Below are 23,769 nucleotides of genomic sequence, written 5' to 3' on the forward strand. Positions count from 1 at the left end.
GGAAGACTGATCAGCAGTGACATTTGATGAATCTTAGAAAACAGTTAAATCTTGTAGTGTAAAAAAACGTGCCTCAGACGAAGTGTCCTAAGGACAGAAAGACACATTCCCTCACTAAATGTTCAAGAGTCATCTCTTACACATCTTGGATACTGCATATAACCTCTCAGCTACTTCCTTGTTGTGGTATGCCCATTCCTAAAACATATATTTACTTAGGCTAGAATAATACAGAAAATTACTCTTCTTTTAAGAAATACTACAAAAGAAGGACAAATAGTAGACTATTTTTAAACTCAGAATATGTGCATTATAGACATTGAGTTATTTTTCATGCATGTGCTGGCCAAAAATAAAAATAAAAAATAGTTAGAAAGTAACCAGCCAGTGAGAGATAGGCAAAGGGCAAAGGATACTGAAATTAACAGCATAACCCTATGGACAGAAACACCACAATTATAATATTTGTGCAAATGAGAAATATATGCAATGAGTACGGACTTGAGTCTATTGTAAGGAAAACAGAGATCTCTATAGGATCATAGAGACACCAGGAAACACACAAAAGATGTCATTGTGATGCTGGCTATGGTTTTGTCGATAAAAAGAACAGAGCTTATTATAAATAGATTTTGATTGACTCCTGAAGAAAGTCCCCCTTCCTCTCCCTACTCCTAAAGGTCTGTGACCTGACCGATGGAGATCTGGAGGCCAGAAATCAGCTCCTCAGCATGGCCACACAGCAAGCAGAACAAACCTCGAGCTTCAGACAGAGCTTTCACAACTTCAGATACACAACACCATCTCCTGTGCTTTCTTCGGATGCCGTTTTTAAAACTGACTTCCACACTGTTTGTTTTGGAAAGTCGATGAAAGTGTACAACAATGTTACTTCAGAAGTCAGAATACCACAGGGTTTGTGGTGGTTTGGTTTGTCAAAGCAATGGGGAATTATATACTATCCAGAGAATGCCGCGTTGTACCAGAAGAATGCAAAATAATAAGAACACCACCACACCAAGATTCCTGGGCTTTTGGCAAATGACTTCCATGTGGTGGCAAACTTTGCTTTATGCTGGATGTCTGCATCAAGAAGTAAAGGATATGAGAAGTTTTCAAAAAGCTACGAACAGCTCAATTTGAACACAAAGGAAAGCAACCTAAGAAAAACAGTTAAAATGTTCAAAGACAAAACAAACGCAGTGTAAATTAAAGGAGAGGGAAAAAAGAGGAATTAATAGCCTATTGTACTTTTAATGCTGTTTGTTTACTGCGAGTTAAAGTGCTTGCTTTTCCCTGATTTTGTGCCACCTGAGAGTTCCTGATGCTGGGACTGAAAGTTTAGACTAAACAGCACATCATTTATATTCATTTCTGACCACTGTGTATTAGATAAAACTAAACGTGATGACCACAGACTGCCACTCACTGCACTGAGCTGATAGGGACATGATGTACTTGCCTGCTGCATCTCAAGCCGTAAAGCATAGAAAAATCAGTGTCCGAAAAATGCCAGCATTTGGACCATGAAAGTCTAAGAGATGACCATAAACCTTAATTTGAAGCACAGGCACAGCTGGCTTACAACAACTATAAAGTAACACATACAAGAGTTCAGCTCTCCTTGTTTACCATCTCATGTGTTCTGCAGTTACATTGCGATGTGCAGCAGGCCGGGTCAGGATAGACTAACATTTACAGCTGTCATGCCACTTTAGGCCATTAAATTTCTCTAAATAGACACTCTGGGGGACAATTAGTTAATTGGAAAATTGGTGAAGAGTTAGAAGGTGAATTCTCATATGGGTGTGATTAAAGGAATGATTGGTATAAAAAGGGCGTCATGAGGTTAGTTGGAATAGGGCAACTTACGGGGTTTGCTGCGGTAAAAAGATGTCTCCATTGGATTATCAAGCCATTGTGAGTTTTTCAATGCTCACTTCGGCCCTGTGAGGAACCATATTGAAGTTGGGGCCTTTCATACCACAGAATACGATGAAATCAGAAGTTCTTAGGCCGTTCTTATATACATCCAGGCCAAGAAGATGGTACATTTTTACACGGGCTGTGCTACAGTCACTAACCTTAGGCTTATACGTATTCAGCATGGACATCTCAACGTTCTGGCCGCGTACTGGTTTGGGCTGCCTCTGGGCCGGGGGCCGGGAGGTCTTCTGGTTGTTGCGGCAGACGCAGATGAAGAAGAACAGCAGGGCTATGGCCAAAGGAATGGCCACGCTCGGCACCAGGATGTAGAGGATCCCCATCTTACTGCTCTCCTTGAAGTCTGGAGGATGAAAAGATAATGCCTTCTCTTGTTTAAAGACACTCTCCCCACATGTTTGTAAAACGAAAAAAAAAATCCTCACATTACACAATTAAACAGACAAATTTTAGACTGTTATAACTGCCCACAGGGACTCTTAAATTAGTACCCCAAAAGAATTGTCTGGCACTTTACAACCTCTTCACTGTGGCTTTTTTGAGGAAGGAATAGGTGTAAATTAAATATAGTGCTAAATATTTTATTTATGTGCCCCCCAGGAGAGATAAAAGAGGTCCGGGCACCATTTTTATTGCTTTCTTTTATTTTAAAAAATATATAAATTACCTAGAAAAATATCTTTCTGTTCCATGTAGTTGAACTTTGGAAATTATTTGGAAACCAAGTAATTGTAGTGTGGAATGACAGTGTTATTTTTTTAATTCATAAATGCAGGTTAATTAGGCCTCCTTTAACATAAGACAAAATAAAATGCAGGAACTTTACATTTCCAAAGAAACAATGTAGGACAAGGAAACAATCAAAGCTGACCAACAGTACTTAGAATTAAATAATTCAGCTCTCATGTGGCAGTGAAAAGCTGAACAATGATCACATTTGATATCCCTTTACGAGTTGTATAAGGCTTTTCTGACAATAAAATTCGGTGCAGACGGTTTATGGTTTACATAAGCAAATACTGAGTGGAATTCTGATTAATATGTAGTTCTCACCACAGACTGGGATTTCACACAGCTCCATCCTGACAGAGTCGTCTAGGGTGAAGCACCAGGGACCCTCATGCTGGCTGCCAGGGTTCCGGCAGTACGAGTGCCCCCCATTCAACTCTGGGTACCTCACTGCTAAAAAGGTGTGGCTGTGGGGGTACTGGGAGTTCCAGGGCTGGCACTGCAGACCTGACTTGGTAACACTGACGGTCCCCCGATACTCAACACCAGAGCTGTTGTAGCACTTGTGATCTAGAAAAGTCAGACAGCACAGTCTCCTTCAGAACAGCTGTACAACCCTGTGAGAAACCCATTTCAAACTACTTCAAGTACAGATGTGCCAGATGTGCACAAAGGCATATCAATTTAACGACTGCTTGGCAAAGAGACGAACAGTTTGTAAAAGGAATACAATAAAAAAAGGAAAAATTGACAGACAACGTTAATATTAGAAACAATGACTCCTTAAACCCTTCTCCAGACAATTTTGTAGCAGTCAAATTTACAGATTTCTTTTTTCCTTTTCAGAAAAATTAGAATTGGCAATTGCTTTTTTTATACCTGTTCAATTTGGGTTCGCTAACTGCGACTTTCTGTCTTGGCATACAGAAATGATCCCTGGACCCAAAAGGGAAAAATAATAAAGTACCGTATATGTCTGCTCCATTGAGCCATTCCTCTTTTGACAAGCTACGAGCTGCACAGCAGCCACATACAGGAGGTTCAGGAGGGGTTTGAGGAGATTTGTGTCCACCGTAAACGTGTAGACACCAGGATCACTAGGCAGTGAAGGAGCCCTGGGCAGGTCATTCCAGCCCTGCCCCCAGCATCGCTGAGCCCGTTTTGTAGCACTGTCAGTTACAGTCGGTCACTTTGAACCAGTGACATCTGGATCACAGATCTCAAACTGCTCTCTACACCTGCGCCTTTACTGGCTGAGCTGCTCATGAACCCAGGCTGCAGACGCATCATTCAGGTGGGGCTGCACATTGGTGGTGGTGGAGGGGTGTCCCAATAACCTGTAAAGCGCTTTGAGTGGAGTGTCCAGAAAAGTGCTATATAAGTGTAAGGAATTATTATTATTAATTATAAGTACTTTAATAACAGCTGTCAGCTAGAGATGGGAGGGAGACAAAGAGAAAGGGCAATCATTTCAAAAAGCTTTCAGAGGAAGGACCACCACTGGCACACAGCAATGGACAATCCACTTCTCCTGGTCTTACTCTTATTAATGGGCTCCGCCATGGGGATCCCAATCCTCATGCAATTGGCTGCTTCGCGGCTGTCGGAGGCAGGAAGGTCGTCGCAGTTGGGCAGCTTGAGCCTCTTGAGAATGACGGGGTTGGATCTGGCGATGATGTACTCCGTCTTGCAGAGGTCGTTTTCCAGGATCTCGCACTCATCCTTGCACAGGTCGCGGGGCTTGTCCACTCCGGATGTCCTGTCGCAGAAGGGGAAGGCGAAGTGGCAGAGGGAGGGAATGGCGAACTGGGAGCACCTGTCTGACAGATGGCTGGAGGTGCCGATCATCGTGAAAGCCGCTAAGAAAAGGAAAAAAAAATCAAAGCCGCTCTGAAAACCAACAGAGGTCTCTATTTCCTCAGTAAAAAACTCAACTTTTTTGACCATTTGTAATAAAAACTTATTATATATATTAAATCACAATAAGTACCCTAGCTTCCGTCTCAAATTCCACACTCCACACTCCACACTCTCCAATTCCAACTTCTCTATTTCAGACATCTTTCCTCGGGTACATTAGTCACAGCAGACAAAACTGTCTTTTTATTTCTAAAGCTTCAGATGCAGCACATACAGTATAGCACAGTAATGCAATTAAGTGTAAGTTCGCAATAATTTTACTGCCATCAATGAAATATCAAATTTTCCCAGACTATTTCCTTCACTGCCTTTTGTTGGCTACTAAGACATTATACTGCATTGGTTATTAAACTTCAAATGACAGTATAGACCTTGTCCCTGTCAAGTATTTTATATTTTATAGAACTTTAGGACAGAGGCAGAAGAGAATACTCTGGCTGCCAAAGACATGTTTCCTGAAGATATACTGGACCTTTAACAGATGTAGCACTTTGTGATCATGATTTTAGAGTATGCCTTGAGAGTAAATTAATTTTAAAATATTGCATATTAAACAAGCTGTGTCAACAAAGATAGAAAACAAGATTTATGCACTTTATTTGGAACCAAAGGCAAGCCTGATATAAAAAAATCCACTTTAGTTTATGCAAATCATACTGGATTAAATGACACCTGTTTTTGGAACCTGCTCCCTATTATAATTCAAAAGTAACATTCTGGAACAATACAAAATGGTCACAGTAGAACATGCCACAGTCTTGTGGATCATCTGTTTCAATAGATCAAGATCTATTTCTCATACTTTACTCCAGTGTCATTGTGTCATTGTCAATGCTTTTTAAGAGACACATACCCTATAAGAATGCATGTGTTAATACGAGATTTTAATTGTATAGAACAGATGAAGTCCATCTGCATTTAACCATTGTGGACAATTATGTATTTTTTTCCTTCTGAGTTTTAATTGGGGTGAAATCTTGAAAGTACTGCAAATATGCCTCAGAAACATTCAACCTGATCCGATTTCCGTTGATATGTGTGTATTTTAGGTGGAATATAAAAATAAAATGTTGTAATATTTTAACAAAAGACAAAGCCAAATAAATAAATACCTGTTATCTGATTTTCAATTTCACCCTGCATTTGTAGTGAATCCACAAAAATACTCCGGTTGCCAATGAACCTTGCACAAGCGATGCCTCTGTAGGGCTGACAGAATCCTTCCTCATCGTACTCATCCCTGGGAAAGCAAATAAAGATCACACTGGGCATTCACTGGACACTGTCCCCATTACCACTACTGAGCAGTGACTGAACACTAGAGAAACAAATAAAAGCACCTTTACAGTTTCATACTGTCAAAAATGTTCATGTTGAAATACTAAGCATATAATGTCAGATTTACATAACGGTGAGTACGTTTTGAGTATACAAACTGTGACATTTGTGAAGGGAGAATAATTATACAATACCAAAAAGTAAATAAAAAGGAAAAGTAAAGAAACTTAATAAGATCCCTTATTCCCTCATCCCCACCTTCTCACACGTGTGTGGATTGGGATTAAAAAAAAAAGATCTTCTTACATCTTCTTACACTTACATTTTTACTTCAACTCGTCCACTTTTTACAGTGATCCTGCTGCTATTTATTATTTAACTGGACTTAATTGGTATTAAAAGCTCTTTTCAGTTAAATTCTACAAAAATAATACATCCTAGTGTGTATGCACGGCAGCGTGATTCCTTAGTTATACAGTCCTGGGCGAATGCGAAACATCTGCTTTTACTTACAGCTAGTTATCAACAGGCCACTAGGGAGCAGTAGTTTTCACTGGAAAAAAAACTTTCATGCAGACTTTTGTTGCAAACTGAGTTATAGGGATGTAGAGAGAAAGACAGAACTCCGTATATTTCACGGACAGATCCACAGAGTTGAATTACGTGAAGGGTATTCATCAAATTCAATTCCCCACAGTATTATGAAACAGATTTGTTTCTGCTTGTGTTTGAAATTCAGTATAATTTGCATACAATGTCTTTCTCTAGGAAGCATGTCATGTAATTTAAAACAAATGAACTACAATATAATCGAACACCAAATCTTTATACTATTAGTATGTGTTGGCAAGTGTGCACAGCAAGTCATAATATCCAGAACACGTTCAAAGATATAACCTTACTGAACAGTTATAAGCCTTTTATAAAGCACTGAGCAGTCTCCTTGTCACGAGACGGTACTGAAAATCATTAACTAAGGGGATATGAGGTCATTTTTCATTATATAAAAGCTCTGCGCCATCTTTTGTATAATATTGGTAAAACAATAAGTATCTTAATTCTGACTTAAGGAGCAAGCAAGAGGAAATTTTAGGAGTTCTGCTAGCAAACTTGATGTACATTCAAATCTGTCCTTTTAAAAAAAAATATACAGACATGAACACGGAAATGGAGGCACACTCAGACTGAAACTGAGTGGCTGCACAGCCTGGGTGTCAGAATATTACTGGGGCAGGAGATAAGAAGCAGATGTTTGTATTATTACATTTTGCCATCTGTCTCATCACAGACGGAAAAACCTTTAAAGTTACAGTAAAACGTCTTTGACCCATTTGACTTTATTAAAATGCAGTGGTACAGACTGCGCACCCCTGCCATAGCGCTCAACGTTGGGCACTGTAACCCAATAGTTTCCTGCCCCAGGGGCAGTTGCCAGCTGTTGGATGCTGTTCAACAGGGTGTAATGAAGAGTCGGAGACGTTTGTAGACTTCGCCACTCGTCTGGCATGCAAGCGTCTTCACTGTGAAGCTGCAGGTTGTGTCTCCATTAAAGACCCATGAATCATCACCCTCGCCCTGAGCAGCTAATGTGTTTTCCAGAGACACTCTTATGTTGTCATGAAATTTATACAGTAGTATGGAGCGCACAAAAAACAGCATGAGTTATGAAAAGTTTGTTAGAGAACTTAAAGGTCAAATTATCCAATTGTTTGAATCCAACAATGAAAGAGTTACCAAAACAAAAATAACAATAAAAGAGATTATAATTTTAGGCTATAGTTCTATGTTAGAAGATGAATATTGTTTTCCTATTGAGAACATGAGATGAACATGATAAGTAAACGGCCATTTATTACTTGGTTTGTTGCTAGACTCTTTCCACACCACCGACATCTAAAAAATGAGAGTAACATAATCCAACTCTGATCTTCACCCGCACTCATTTATTCCTTTTCTTTAAAGGACATGTTCCTTTAAAACTAGAGCCGGCATAGGTAGTGGAACTAAATAAAAGACAATTTCAAATGACACGAAGACCACACAAAACCGTTACTCAATTTTTAGCAAATTACTACTTTCACTCATCCAAACCCAAGGCTGTCTGCTGTCTGTGCTTTGAGGAAATGAGCTACCAGCTAGAAGACCCAAAAAAACTATTCACTATTTGCACAGTAAGGTTTATCCAGTCTTTTTCACAATAGACACTACCCCCCTTCAGATTTCATTCATACTAGCCACATATATTCAACTGAATTTTTAATTAAAGTTATTTGGACATTTAACAGAGCATGCTGTAGTCTTTTGGATCATAAATCTTCTACACAAAATGTAATAAAAACATAACAAAAATATACATAAACTCCCCAAATACAATAGTCATCTAACAGCGGTCAGTTCAGATGCAAAAAATAGTATTTTTGCTGGAGGCAGATTTGAACATGTTAAAAAGAAGCATCCCAGTTGGGATACACACACATGGATGGATTCGGCAGCGCCGTTGTGGATATGAATTACAAATCCTTGTGGATCCTGTCACGGTAAAACAATAAAGAATCAGGGGGAAGAAGCAGGATATTTAAACACATGTTTGACTTGGGACTACTGGGATGTTCTGTGCCAAGTTAACATTGAGAGAGACATACAGCCACACATTGGGAAGATGGATTGGCATACTTCTCAATATATTATAATAAAAGTCTGACACTCCTCTGAGCCATAGTTTTAAATTGGTTAATAAGAACTGTCAGACAGTTAAATGATTATAGGCCTTTGACATAACAGAACACCGTGTCTTTTCATTAGGAGCATGTAAGACTTGTTTTCTATGGATTGCTCCTAGAGTACCTCAGCTTTTATTTCTCTAACAGGATTTGGACCAAAACGCTTGGTGCCCTTTCAGGGGGTCTCATCTGTATGCAATGGAGATTGTAGTCAGGGAGGGAACAGGTAGTTAAAGGTCTCTAGATACTGCAAGCCAGGTGGGTCTTATCACTCGACTCCGGACAACTCCCAGTTCAGCTACAGAACAAGTTTCTCATTTTTCACAGATGTTTCCAATGAAAATATTAAATACTGTATATGCATAAGCTTCAAAGTCATTCAAAAATCCTGGATGGTATTTTGTATCGTGGATTTTCGTGGTATCGTGGATTGTTTTATGATTACAAAAAGGAAAACACTCTGTTTATGGAGAAGCCCTACAGGTATCTTAGGCTTTCTAATCTCCCTGACCTGGGATTGGCAGAGTTGCATATAAAAACAGCAGCTGCGAGCACTTATGATGTAGTCCCCTTTAATGTACTGAGGATAAACCACACCAGATCTATATTGGCCCGCCATTCAGGAGAAATGCATCTCATGTGCTTATCATTACAGAAGAGTCAAGGAACACTGGGGTTCAGGCAGGAATCGACCACTGTGCGTTCTCATCTCGCTTTGATAAAAAGGATTCACCTCGCAACTTGAAAGCCTTACAGAGGCCAGACTTGCACTCCGTGGGGAATCATCTCATGGGAGAATGGCAGGGGTGCTCAGGAGGAAAAATCCATTTCAATTTCACTGCGTTGGACTGATTGAAACTTATTCATCAAATTCAAATTGCCACAATAGAATAAAAAAAGACTTTAAATTGACTTTTGATTTAATGCTCCTTCTAATTTTATTGTTCTTTGTTCCATCTTTTCGTTTTAAGTTCCAATTCGCTTACGCGGTCTAAAGTAGCAAGGACTGTCTTCTATTTATATCAGCTGGATTTCTTACGAGGAGCAGATGTGATTCAACCAGGTACATGTACAAGAGGAAGTGTGAGAGCCATGATCAACCAAGCAACCAAGTGTGGCAGCACAGACATTGTGAGATGTCCCAGTTTCCCAGACTGGGAACCTTGAGAATGCCTACTCTTCAAAAAGGATGCCAAAGTGAAGATGTATCAATTTTTATTAGGCAGAGTTCTATCTGTAGGTGACAGAGATGTTTTGCTGTAAAGTTATGTTATTAGCACCAACAAAACAGGAGCAATGACCGTAAACATGCTGGTGAACGGCAGAATTACTGCCAACGGCAGAATCACCAACATCAAACAGATACCCACAGAAGGTTTAGGCTATGAAGATATCAATTTTGTATGCTTGTTGCACAGAGATAATGGATTTCATTGACCAAACCTAATACAAAATCCCTTGGGACCAATAAACATCCCCGAATTCTCCATTCAGGGAATGTTTTTCATATTAATCACTCTGAAATTTGCACTATGTTACTGTTCCTGCTGGGCTATTCTCACTGTTATTAAAGTGCCTATGGCTTCAACATTAAAGTATGACTTTCAGCCATGATAGGTTTTTGGAAAAAAAAGTCAAAATCTCTTTAGAAAAAAAATGTTCCTTGACATGATTTCAAAAATATTTTGCACTGCTTAAATATTGGCAATTTTACTTTTAACATATTCTGACTTTTTCCCCCCACCAAGTCGAACAACAAGATGATTGGTAAAAAGTAAAATAATGTACAAAAATAACTGAACTGGAAAAGAAACCAAGCCTTGAGAGCTTGTGAAAACAATTTCAAGAATAAAATTCTCATGATGCTTTCAAATCTTGTGCACAGTTTGCAGGGGTTTGAAGCTCAATTTAAGAGTTCATAGGTGAACAAGAAGGAATGCACTCTTTGCCAAAGTTAAGAAGTTTCTCTTAATTTCCTGTTTTCAATTTGCCTTACATTCCTGATGGGGTATCTGCTTTCCTGTCTTCTGCGGGAACCTTTTGGCTTTTGAAAAGCTTTACTTAAAATTAAAGACATCCAAAATTCGGAAAAGAAAAAGCATGCAGTTTAAGACTACATATTAGATTTCATACTTAAACAAGTTTTTGCACTTGTACAGAACAGTGTGATTTTTAGAATTCTCAACTATTATGTTTTTATCCTTTTACAAATAAGCACATTTGTGCTCCTTTTCTATGACATGAATAAGACAAAATAAATCTAAAAACAAATTCCACCTGGGGGCTCTATTGACTGTTACATGTTCATCAATTTAATACAATAAGTTTCATTTTTCAAGCCAGCATTAAAACACAGGGAAGCAGTTTAACTACTAATGTGAGTACCTCAATAATGATATTTCCCTGACATTCAAAAATAACAATCACTTTAATCAACCAAGGAAATTAAATTTAGTGACATGCAACTGCAGTTACATTTATAAAGCAAAAAGGCTCTAGAGTTTCTATTTGTGGGCAATGGTGAAAGGGATCATTCTGTTAGAATGGAATAATAAGTGCACTTTGAGGGATGCCTTTCATAAGTTGTACAAACCTTTCCTCAGAGAGAGATGAAGTGAGTGCTAAGTACTTCCATTTTGATAACACAGTACCTGCAATGCATTTATGGAGAAACTGGGCTGTATTTTGCAAGGGTAATGTCATACTTCTTAACGGCAGTATTGTAAGAATTCCTCACTGCTCCATCATTTCTGAACAGGGCCCATGTTCTACTTCTGTGTTTAATTTAAAATAATTTTTAAGACGGAATGACTGAAGGGTAGGAGAGAACTTAAAGTAAAGTAAGAAAATGGACTTTCTCTAATCTCACTTCCGGTCCCAACAGCAAACCTGAAGCAAGCCTGAAGGTGACAGATTGAGCCTTCTTCCAGAAATACTTGAAATACTACAAGAATTAAAGGATTATGTCTGAGAAATTGTATCTCAAAGTTAACTGATTACATTAGAATGGAAAGCAAGGTTTCCTTTCAAACATCAAGCCAGATCTTTAATATGTGAGTCTACTCCAGGCGGCAGTAAATCGATGAATAGACCTAAGAATAGTTCGTAAAGGGAACCACCCACAGAAAATGAACAGGGGTGAAATGTCCAATTTCATTTTTTGTTATTGGTTCAGGCCTCACAGATGTCAGGAAGTACATTTCTTAATTGACTCAATTTCAAAGGAACAGGTAAAGATTAATTCCATGATAAAAGGTAAAGAAAAGAAACACTACATTTCAGCTCTGGATTCTTCTTCAGGCGTCAACACCGTTCATTTCATAACTTGGCACTAAACAATACTGGATATGCAGAAGAGAGAATAATCACACCGAAAATGCAGTAGTATATTTTTGTTTCTGTGACCCAGATGGCAGGACAAAATATCATCAAATACTTCAGAACTTTGTGTTATGTGTTTGCATGTTCTAAATGTACTATGTGAGAGAGAGGGAAAGAAAGCATCCTTTTTATTTTGAATGCTGATATACAACACTGTCTGTAGATTGTAATCACAGCACTCCAAACTGCTGGTACTTGAGGAACAAAAGCACACATGTTTGGCACCATGTCTGCTTCCTGGAGTGTGTGAATAATCTGATGCTGGAGAACTGTAATAAAGACACACTCTGGGCTCAACTTTGGGAAAACGAAACGCAGCCAACTTAAATGAAGGGACATCAAGATAAATCGCTACTCATTCTTACATTCTCAACCTATCTGAGATCAAAAATGAAAGGAAAAACTCTAACATAGTCTGATACATAATTTTCACTTTACATACTTCATATGTAAAGGAACTATTCCAAGAGAACAAGTTAATAAATATATTTAATAAATAGAAAAAGAACTTTAAGATGAATAACCAAACAAACCCATAACAATAAATGCACATACTGGATAGACGGGGATCTGAAGATAAAGGTATTTGGCCATGCTGGTATTATTGGACCTAATTTAGAACTAAAAGAAAACTCCTAACCTTTACACCTTTCATTCATATTTACAGTTTGATTTCCAAATATTTCCACATGGAAAAATGTTGAAGACATAGAGAAATGAAGAAAATGTTTTGGCAGGCAATGTTTTTCATGGAAACACTTAAGGAAAAATGTAGTGTTTAGGAGCCAGTGAACCTCACTGCCTTCTTGGGAGGTTCTGCATTTGAATATTTACACTTCTTGGGCTTCTTCTTGACTATGTGAAATGGACATTATTCACTGGCATCTGGGCCGTAGGAAAAGGAACAAGCTCTCCTCATTCTGAAGACCAATTGTTGTACCACAAATCCTTTCAAAACATTCTCCATCAATGTAATTTTTTGTCCTTTTACATTCCCCCAAAAGCTTGACATGGCAAACATGCTAAAGTGCCTGCTCTGCAGTTTTTCCCACTTGGACTAAGGCAGTCACATGATACAGTGTTTCACTAAGGCTGACAACAGGTATTCATGTTGTCAACTTTATTGGCAACGACTCTCAACTCAAGCCTAACTTATTTGCATCTCAGCCCACCCACAGGAAACCTCATGGTGACAGGACCCATTTCTCTTACTGCGCCAAAGGACAGCACAACTTTGCATTGTGATTTCTTCAATTACGGCATGACCATTTTTCAACTCACTTAAGGCAGGAGCTCATTATCATGTTTTCTCATTTGACTTTTGCTATTGATTTGATCTCTTCTTTGGTACAAGCTGACATCAGGCTTTATTTGAAGAAAATGCTGTTTCCTTCTCATTCAACCAAGTCATAGCACAGTTGTGTAAACCATCAGCTTTTCTAGGATGTACTCAATTTTTTTGTACACTGTTTATGTGAAACACAGACATTGCATTATTGTTCTCTGTCAAATTTTAACCAATATGTAACTTATAGTTATTGGCACTATTTTCTATAGAACCATGTACAGGGCCAAAGTGATTTAACAAGAAAATGAAAGATCCACCAATATAGAGTATTTGTATTTTCAATTTCTCATTTAAGCCAAGAAGTACTTATTATCTAAGAAAAAAAAGTGAATTTGGTTGGATTTTACTGATTGTGTTATGCACATGGTGGTGTCATGTAAATCGGTTTTCTCGAACTCTTTTATAGTCAGTACAGTGTTATGGTAGTAAGCATTGCTGCCTTGCAGTGCTGGGGCCCTGGGTTCAATTCCAGACCTGGGGAACTATCCATGTGAAGTTTATACTGTATGTTCTCCCTTTCTTTGCATGGGTTCGCTCCAGGTGGTTTCCTCCCACAGTCCAAAAACATACTGGCAGCTTAACTGGCTTCTGGGAAAATTGGCTCTAGTGTGAGTGTGTGTGTTCGTGTGTTGGATGAGCTGACATGCCTCACTCCCGTTGATTGCTGGGACAAGCTCAGGCTTCCCTGCAACAGTGAATTAGAAGAAGTCTTTAGAACATGTACGGATGGTTTCTTTTACTGAACAAGTTTCTTAATCCGTTTTAAAATTCGGTCTGTCGTGAAATTGTGTGTAGTTATGGAGTCATTCCCAAAAATTCAGGAGCCACACTGGGTATAGGACACAACACCACCTCCTCTCTTTTCCCCTCTTTTTGAAGCACTACGTATGAAAGAACTAGTGGAAAAATAAACAATTTGGTCTGTGACATTTGCAGCCACAAATAACTCTGTAAGAAATTTATTTTTTTTATGTTGTGCTTTTTGGAGGTTCCAAGATAACATTTCACTACATTTAAATGAGTAAATGGGACAATCTGTTTTTTTATGTTGGTTATATTTCCTCTGGAAGACATAAAACTCCCTGCAATCATGGAAACAAATGTCATGGGATGGCCCTGCAATGATTGAAGTTTAATGTGTTTGTAAACTGCAGCCCATGCTTTAAGTGTTTCTACAGGGACTTTTCTCAGAAGCAGACCAAGTTTCCAACTGCTGCCTCTCTGTTTTACTGTAACTGGCAGGCATGTTACTGTAAATAAAAACAAAATCTTGCCAGTTTGGAAAAAAAAAACCTACGGATTTATCTTCACTGAAACGTATAAAATCTCACAGTGCAAATTAGTTCAAGTCATGTTTCAAACTGGCACAGAAAAGAAAGTGTGTTGAGAGGAAATAAATTGAAAATGTAACGTCAAAACAGAAGATAAATGCATTTTTAACCACTAGAGTAAGACAAATGTGGAATAGGTTACTGCATTAGTTTACAGCATCCAAAACACTGGAATCATTCATAAATTGGAACTGCCCTGAGGCTGCTGGTATGGCAAGATCACCAGGTTTGTAAGAACTTCTTCTGTTTTCCAACATTTCTCATGTAAAACTGTGAAGAAGCAAAGAGCAAATGTGCTCCCTGTGGAGCAACCAACACCCACAATCTAAATAGGAAGAGAAGCCCTTGGTTTGAAAAGCCACTGGGTCTTCCATGGATGTTAAATGGGATTCTTAGTCCCAGCATGAGCATCACAGGTAGGGATTTAAAAAGCCTATAAGTAAAAAAGGTCATCATAGTTGGCACAGAAGCACAAAAATTTGTAGGCAAAGAGTGCTATCTGAAGTGTGTCCCATGCTTCCCTGTACAAATATTTTAATTTTCCACCATTTGTTGTAACATTAAACATCCTGCCTTGCCTGCAAATATGAAAGCATATGAAGAAAAAAAAACAATGAAAAAAACACACAAATGTGTTCATACAGCTCATATTTCATTCACCAGCCTCGTTGTCGCCTACCATATGTAAATGGGCCATCTCGCTATGGAAAAAAACTGCATATTAATTCCTAGATCAATAAACATGTTCTTGAAGAATACCCCTTCTACATCCCAAAGTATATCACAGAACAAAACAAGCAAGACTCTACATTAATGCAATACTATGAATGTTGGAGTGTGTAAAAGATGTAAATAGCATTTGTTTTCTTTCAACATTGTAAGATTATAGATGTGAGCCACACCTCATCTATAATGGTTAGCGATTCAATCATTATTTGGCTGAAACCAAAATAAAACATTTTACAATGGTAAATTGTTGTAAACCTCATAGTAAAAGTTCTATTAATTCATTTATTTCACATACAACTTTGTGCCCCTGAAGCTGATAAACAGTTTTTTATTATGTTAAACTGCCAAATTCTCCTTTTTTACTTTGTATATTGTGGTAAGTTTATGAGAGCAGGTTCAATGCATCTATCCAACTCTCCTTAATCACTTCAATATAATCTTGTGCTAAAATTCCAAACCAAATCTGTAATATAATTACTGTATTAACATTATTAAGAAAAGGTACATTTCACTGATTTTTACAGAATTCTTTTATGTTGTTTATGGTGTACGTAATCATTCTAGGCTTTGAATGAATTACATTGTGGGTCAAGCCTTTGTTAAAAACATAATCTTAGCCTCAATACATTTTTATTTATACCATTTAGAAGGATAATAGTAGACATGAGTTAAACATAAAGAACAAGAAGGCATTATATTCTTCTCATGTTAACAGCAACAGTTCTTCTCTGGCTTTAATCGAGGATCTTTATCATATCAATAGAGCAGTAATCACGCACAGCATAAGTCTGTTCTGCATTAACACAAACTCTTATCACAGTTTAAGGGAGTGAGAGAATAAAAAACGAAAACATTTTCTAATGGCTTTTTATGCACTGTGCAAAAGGTTGGCCAAAATCATTTTTCAGAAAGGCTTTGGAAAAGTTAAACAAATCTGACAGAGTAACTACAACAACCTTAATCTTTTCCAACTGTCGAAAATATTAAACAATACTGAAATGTATTACTTAAAAACATATCTTAGAATGCTTTCAAAAACCCGCCAAATGATCCCCCTTCCAAATTTCAAGGTCCCATAATAATAATATATATACTGTATACTTTTATAGCATTTACTGTATATTTAATATTATTGATTAAACTTGGTAAAAAAAAACTTGGAGGTTTACATTTTTGGATGTTATATTGTGAAATCAACATTGTAATCAAATTATGGTTTCAGTACTGTTCACTATTCTTTTTTCTTACTTTTTAGGAATTCAACTCTTGCTAAAACAATATGATATTATGTGATGGAAACACAATAATCATGGGAGAAGTCCAATATTTTCTGGGATATTTTGTTTAAGGGAGTTTTACAAATTAACAGTGTTATTTTGAGATTCAAACCTAAGGTCTCGTGCCCTAATTGTTATATGAGCGTGCTATGGTTACAGAAAGGCAGACCATAGTTAAAGGAGCACAGATACTCAAAAGTGTCAAAGATCCTTTCCTCTTTTTTTTGATGCCTGTAGCTTCCAGCTTGTTCTGGAACATTACTGTCACAGAAAGGGCTATTTTTGGACACAGAGCAAGTTTTTTTTCCCATGTCATTTTTTTTTTCTGGACTGTAAAAACATCTGTGCCAGAAAAGAAACAACACACCAGCTCTAAAGAGTAAAGAAGTGTGAGGTGAATCAATACTGGTTAAGTGCATGACTGACATCTCCACACAACAATGAACCACATTGTTCATTTGAAATGAGAACTTTTCTCTTTACTCTGTACCATTTCCAGGTGGTCTCCATAATGAAAAAAAAAAAACATATTGCATTTATTAGCCTGTGAATGAGTTGCTTTAATGTATACATCACAGAAACTGTTGGAATCATGGGGTCAAGGCAGAAGGGCTGGGGTTGACAGGAAGAATCTCAAAATCAATTAAAAACACGTTACTGTATCCTATAAATTGACTGTTCTCATGCTCAGAAAACACACACAGAACAGCATGAAGCTCACCATCCAAAAGTACCTCGTCCAAAGATTTCATGTATTAATTATATACTTCTATCCATCCATTCCAACTGCTCCATTCCAATTCAGGGTTGCAGGTTACACCCTGGACAGGACACCAGTCCATCGCAGGCCACACAGTGACACACAGTTTCACACCAGGCCAATTTTCCCAGAAGCCATTTAACCTACCAGTATGTCTTTGGACTGTGGGAGGAAACCTTAGTACCTAGAGGCTGAAGGATGGGAGAACGACTCTAAGAGCGGGGCTCTGAGTGATCAGCAAGTGGCAGGTGAAAGTAAAAATGACAGCATCGTGCTGGAAGCTGGGCGCAGTGACACACAGTTCGAACACAACAAAGGAAGATGCAGAATTCATGCTCAAAGAGGTAGAAACGGTCTCCGAGAGCATGGTCAAAGGTACGAGCGAGGGTCAGTACACAATTGGTCAAAACTGGCATACACACCAAGATCGTGAGGCTGGGAACCCCTCAAGAGAAAGGGTAGCAGTGTTTGGGAACATGCCGGACACTCAAGGGAATAACCCGGATGACAGAGCACTGAGCAGGAGATGAGGCAGGATTTAAATACTGGAGAAAATACCAGGGATAATAAGGTAAGTATCTAATTAACTGGATGCATGGGACACTGATAATCGCCCATACTGTGTACAGATAGCTCTGTCAGCAGCTTCAGCTTGCATGGAGACGTTAGTTATCATAGCGACATGGGGGTTTAACTACTACTGTACCACAAAGATTATTTTATGTCACAATTTATAAAGTTCTTAATGTCACAAATAGGTGTTTAAATAAAAAAAAACAGTATCAATAATACAACACATAAAACTCCCAAGAGGTGATTTTAGTGTTTTAGGACACCCTTGTGTATACCACCCCAAGCTTCATGTTATTAAAGAATGTGTTCCCTCATCACTTTTTTGGGGGGTTTTACTGTGTTAACCTACAGTATGAAATCTAGGTCTTTTCAGGTTCAGTAAGCCTTAAGTTCTTTTCATTTCCATGTTGTGTGCAGCTGGAACTAAAAAATGGGTATCTGGAGAAATCTGTGGCTTACTCACAACTGTCGCAGCTTTTCTCTTTGAATTATATATACCTTGTGCTGTTTCATAAATTTATTACTGTCATAAAGCATTCAATTAAGCAGAATCCTAGAAGCCATGAGAGAATTCTAACACCTGGCCTGAGGTCAACCAACACTAACTGTTTACTTAGTCAATGATCAGGACTGAAGTTTTGACAGATTAATAAAAATGCCAAGCGGTTTCATGTCTTGATGAAGAGTCCTGTCATAATGATTTTCCTTCATGCCATGTGCTCTGTGCGGAGTAATCTAATAAAGGTTATTAGGGTAATCATAAGGACGATGACATTAATCACATGAAGCACAATGAAAGCATTATGTCACTTAATGAAACCAGGTAATAACTGTATTTAATGGAAATTATGCAAACCTAAATAATTGTGTAGAATTTGTTCAATATTTTGTTCAATACAAAAATAAGAGGATTAGAATGTAGCAGCAGCAAATGAAATTCAAAAAGATTTATATGAAGTTCATAACTGGGCAGATACTGTGCCTGGCAGAGAGTGTTTAAAGAAGACAAGTGCAACATACTGTATTACTGTATACAGGTAGCAAAAATATGAACTATCAATACAAAACGGGAAAGGCTGAACTTGAAAGGCCAACTTTTAGAAAAAACTAAATTGTTTATATTGAGATCCCATTTACATCTCCTATACAATGTGGGAAAGCAATAAAAAGGCAAGCAAAATGTTAGGATACATATTTATAAGAGTAGAAATGAAATAATGTTGAATTCAAATTGCATAATGCATTATTAACACCTTCTTTAAAACAACTGTGGTCATCAACTGGCAAAAAAATATTGCTGCTCTGAAACAGCCCAGAGAAGAACAACCAGATAGTCCTGCTCTGACAGGTTAAAAGAGCTAAACCTTTTTAGGCTTGAACAGAGAAGACCACAAAGTTAACCCAATGAACAGTGAAACATGAACCAGATGACACAAGTGGAAACTCTGTGGAAGTTCATTAGAACAGGAATCATTTCTTTAAGCAAGGAGTAAAGAAAGCACGGATTTCATCCGGCAAAGTTAGCAACTACCAATATGACAGGATGGGCTCTTGTTCATAACCATTCTTATGCTCTACTGATGTTCTTAATATTAAACTGGCGCACTACCTAACAATTACTGTAGGTCTCTGAATGAAAGAATCAATGTGTATCAATGTGTTTGTGACGAATTAGTAAATTAAAGAATTTAATAATATTATAAAAGTTCTAATAAAAATGAGCAAAAGTACATGTTGGGAGGAATGGTATCCTGTGAGATTACAAAGTATGCTGGAAAAAAAATATTGTTTGGTCTCAATCCAAAAGACACAGTAACGAGCCTTGTTCTTTTTATTGAGAAGACATCAATAACTGATATGATTTACTAGGTAACAAGCTGACAGAAAAAGAGTTCAACCAACAACTTATTTTCCTGCTGCTGCAAAATGTGGAATGATCTGCCATAAAGTATTAGTGCTTTTAAAAACAGAAAGATAGCTCAGTGTAAATTTAAATGAAACTGAATCTGTAAGTGGGCCAATCTTTATGATCCTGCTTTTCCAACATTTCCTTGGAAAATGGCAAACAGCCGCGTCACACATCATTTCATAAAAATGTGCAACTGCTGTACATCAGAGCTGCCCTTAAGGGCAATAATGGATCTATAAAAAGATTCTGACTGATGGTGTTAATTATTCTAAAAAACCCTAAAAATTCGTGATTAGCAGAGCTCCTTTTAAATAAAAACATAAAAGCACCGTCTACTATTTCAAGTAAAAATAGAAAATATATTACATTGAACACAGATACCATTCCAGCATTTGAAGAACTGCTACAGAGCAGTTGTCATTCTTCATAACTGCACCTTGCAGGTGCGCACTGCATAGATTTCAATATATTCACAATTTGAAAGCAGAATGATTACCAGTGAGTATTTGTGTTTTATTACACATATTCTACAGTTCTAGTTATAGATTAGACAGAACATTACAAATTCTGTGATAAATCCTTTCAGATACCATCCATTCACAGTGGCTTGATGTGCAGAGAAGGAAGAAAAACATTTCTGCTCAGAACTAGTATTGCAAGTGAAGTAAAAAATCTTCTTTTATGATGATGCATTGGCTTATGGTACAGTATGTCTGTGTCCTTTTCTCCACAATGATTTAATATCCAATAAGGATTCAAAATTCCCTATTAAATCTAAATCTTCTTGTATTTAAACATGTTTTGCCTAAAATTTATACTTAAGCATTCAAAATTGAGTAAGGCAGGTATTTAAACTGATACCTTTTAAAGTGAAGAAATGTAATTAAACTCCTTCCTGTCATAGGTACTGAATATTGGATATCTTGCAATATATGGCTTATATACAGTATGAAGATATATCATGTCATATAAGTATTTAACTAGATATGCAGTCTGAATAGTAATTTACTGTATGCAACTGCTAAAAGAACTGCCTTAATAAACAGAGCAATCAAATAAAATATACACAATATTGTTTTCTGCTGAATCCAGAATTAAAATACTAGCACCTTAACATATCTGGATTTTTCACAACATTACAAGAAACACAAATATGAAAAGATAAACCAGGCAGTCTAAAGGGGAGCTGTTAACAGATGTTACACATAATATTTGGAATGAACACTGTAATCTGTGTCTTTTTGTAACTGCATTAGGCTAACTGTCAAGTGTACCATTTGTAGACACACGAGAGAGGTTATTGCCTTCGGCTTACCCGTGATAAGTCTTATTAAGTTTGTCACATTTCCTTGAATGCTTTTGTGGTATATATTAGGCACTTAAAAGCTTAGAAACATGGCAGGTTACAACACCAAAAGTAAAATACACTTACGGCAAAGGTTTTCCTGGGTTCGGGGGTGAAACCAGGCCTGAAAAAGAACACAGAAATTTACTATTTGGATCAGTTGACCACAGATTTCTTACACATGTTGCTAGGGCAAACCATGGGTGGTTTTATAAGACAGTTTTACTAAGCTCATGTTGACGGAGTAGAGATTTACCTTTGATCATCAGTACTGGGTAAATTATATAGATTTATTTAGTTAAACATGAAGTTACACATTAAATTACTTTAATTGTATTGCTGGCCCGAAGCTTGTCAAAATATCCACTACCATGTGTCCTACGTTTATAGCATTTTCCTCAGCTACAATTGCAGCTTTTTGCTACTTAACTGGGGTGTCCTTCCCCAGTAAGGTAAAACGACTTAGAATCCGCAGTTCAAGGAGACCACAATACATAAATAAACACATGCAATACGTACGTAACTGAAGACATTTTGATATTCATTTTAAAGACACACTGGCTACTCACATTGTCATTATGCAAGTTGTTACTGCTATATTTCATTCAAATAAAGCCAAATATCTGTATGTTTATTACTAAAAAATGTAAAAAGAAAGTGAAACGTACCTATGGTAATCTCTCCCTGTACTTTTCAGAACTGCTTGCTGGCTTTAAACACTAGGTGTTTCTCTAGGTCAGATTACTTTGGATCAGGGTTTTCTTTTACCTTACAATATAAGGTATGTGCAAAGGCTAGCTTTTAGGTATGACTAAAAGATGGCATTTTGATTGGAGGTAAGAAACACTGCACAACGTTTACATTTTTTGCTTTGAACTTGAAGACGAGGTTACTGTTAAATCTCACCGAACTTGACAAAGAGGACTCCCGTTGTGGACACGGTGCCCTTGACGTTGGTGGCAACGCACTGGAAGTAGCCGGTGTCTGTCGTGTCAAGATTGCGGATCCTGAGCCGGGAGCCGTAGCTGGTGGCACGAAAGGATACCCTCCTGGGCTCCTGGACTACTGGGGCATCATTCTTGAGCCATCGGATGACAGGAGTGGGGTTCCCTGACACCTTACAGTGCAGCTCTGCAGTCTGGCCCTGAGATGTAGTGATGTTGTTCATCGGGGCTTCCAGCTTCAAGAAATAATCTGTCCAAAAGAGAGAGGCACACAATTGTGCCCTTTACTGTAAACCTGTACTGTAGGTTCAATTATGGTGAGCTTTTCTAAACAGTGTAGCTGATTTAATTTACTTCAGAAAAAAAGTAAGGAAAATAACCATTTCATTAATAAAAAAAAAGATAATATTTTTTATGTTCTATCATCTGTTACTTGTCAGTAGAACCTGTCATTATTTCTCAGAACCTCCTTCCTAACATTGCATTATTCTCCTCAGTAAACTCAGTGGTTAACAAAAATGAAATTACAAGGAAATCCTCCAACAAACTGAAAAATCTGGATGTGGAGCAGTGATTGTTTCAAATAACATTCTTGCTACCTCTTGTTCCACTCCCATGCTTCCAGCTTAAGCCTGTGCAACCTTGGGTTTGAATGAGCATGACCCACACAAAAATAAATACCAAATCCCAGAATTTCTGCCACAGTTTATCCAAAGGAAATATCAACTCTTAATACTGACACAAATTCCATCCCACACTGAAGACACATTTCTGAATCCTCCTCTGCATAACTCACAAAATTGCAACAATTTTCTTTTTTTTGTGTGTGTAATTACTTTGACTCTTGGTTAAAAATCCTTTACAAGATGTTTTGTGGTTGCCGCTGTGGTAGCAAATTATTAGGCTTTTCACCATCAGACGGCTTTGCCAAAGGGGTTTCAAAAACACTTGTGTCACAGAAAACCCTGGAAACTCACTCTCCAAACCTGTTAAGTCTAGCCAGACATATTCCTGGTTTTGAGTGTCTGCCAATATAAACATGACATCTCCACATTTTAAACTGCATGAAGAGCAAACACTGCTTTTGGTAGCTCTTCAGAAGCCCAGCACAGAAAGCAGGAATCATTTCAGCTGACTTTGATGAATGTAATGGTACAAACTATTAATGATGGTGTACACAGCAGACTAAATGAAAACCTGTATTTTCCACGGTTAGTTCAATATGCAAAGTCACTGACAGTATGCCTTGGTGTACGTGGCTGTGTCTATGTCAGTGGAGTGGGTGTGCCATTGGAGATGCCAGGCTGATCCCATGATGGTTCCCTAAAATTACCTTCTAACTATGCGACAAGATTGGTGGAGGTCCCTTAGAGATCTATGCAAATTAGTCATTTGTGCACTAAATGAATGAATTTGGCAGTGTAGGTAAATTCAAATACTTATTGCTCCAATACACATCTGTGTGTACATAATGTAGGTGTCTGTTTTAAAGCAGCTTGTGAATGGCTCAGGGAAGGATATTGCAATACTAAGAACTTGACTATGAAGAATCCCAACATCTTCTGTGTAGCTTTCAGAGCA

The 23,769-nt window shown here is 37.7% G+C and overlaps 1 protein-coding gene across 1 annotated transcript in view; it reads right to left on the bottom strand.

Moving 5' to 3' along the window:
- The window catches only part of ror1 (receptor tyrosine kinase-like orphan receptor 1), a 113,561-nt gene that overhangs the window by 5,388 nt on the left and 84,404 nt on the right, over nt 1–23,769 (bottom strand). The window contains exons 3-8 of the mRNA XM_088598586.1: nt 22,151–22,438; nt 21,332–21,368; nt 5,706–5,833; nt 4,215–4,532; nt 2,998–3,243; nt 2,085–2,287 (exon numbers count right to left, since the gene is read on the bottom strand). Coding sequence (XP_088454712.1) covers nt 2,085–2,287; nt 2,998–3,243; nt 4,215–4,532; nt 5,706–5,833; nt 21,332–21,368; nt 22,151–22,438 — 1,220 coding nt within the window. The remainder of the gene's footprint in view (nt 1–2,084; nt 2,288–2,997; nt 3,244–4,214; nt 4,533–5,705; nt 5,834–21,331; nt 21,369–22,150; nt 22,439–23,769) is intronic.

This window comes from Lepisosteus platostomus, chromosome 11 (genome assembly GCF_059453375.1).
Source record: "Lepisosteus platostomus isolate fLepPlt1 chromosome 11, fLepPlt1.hap1, whole genome shotgun sequence".
Lineage (NCBI taxonomy): Eukaryota > Metazoa > Chordata > Actinopteri > Semionotiformes > Lepisosteidae > Lepisosteus > Lepisosteus platostomus.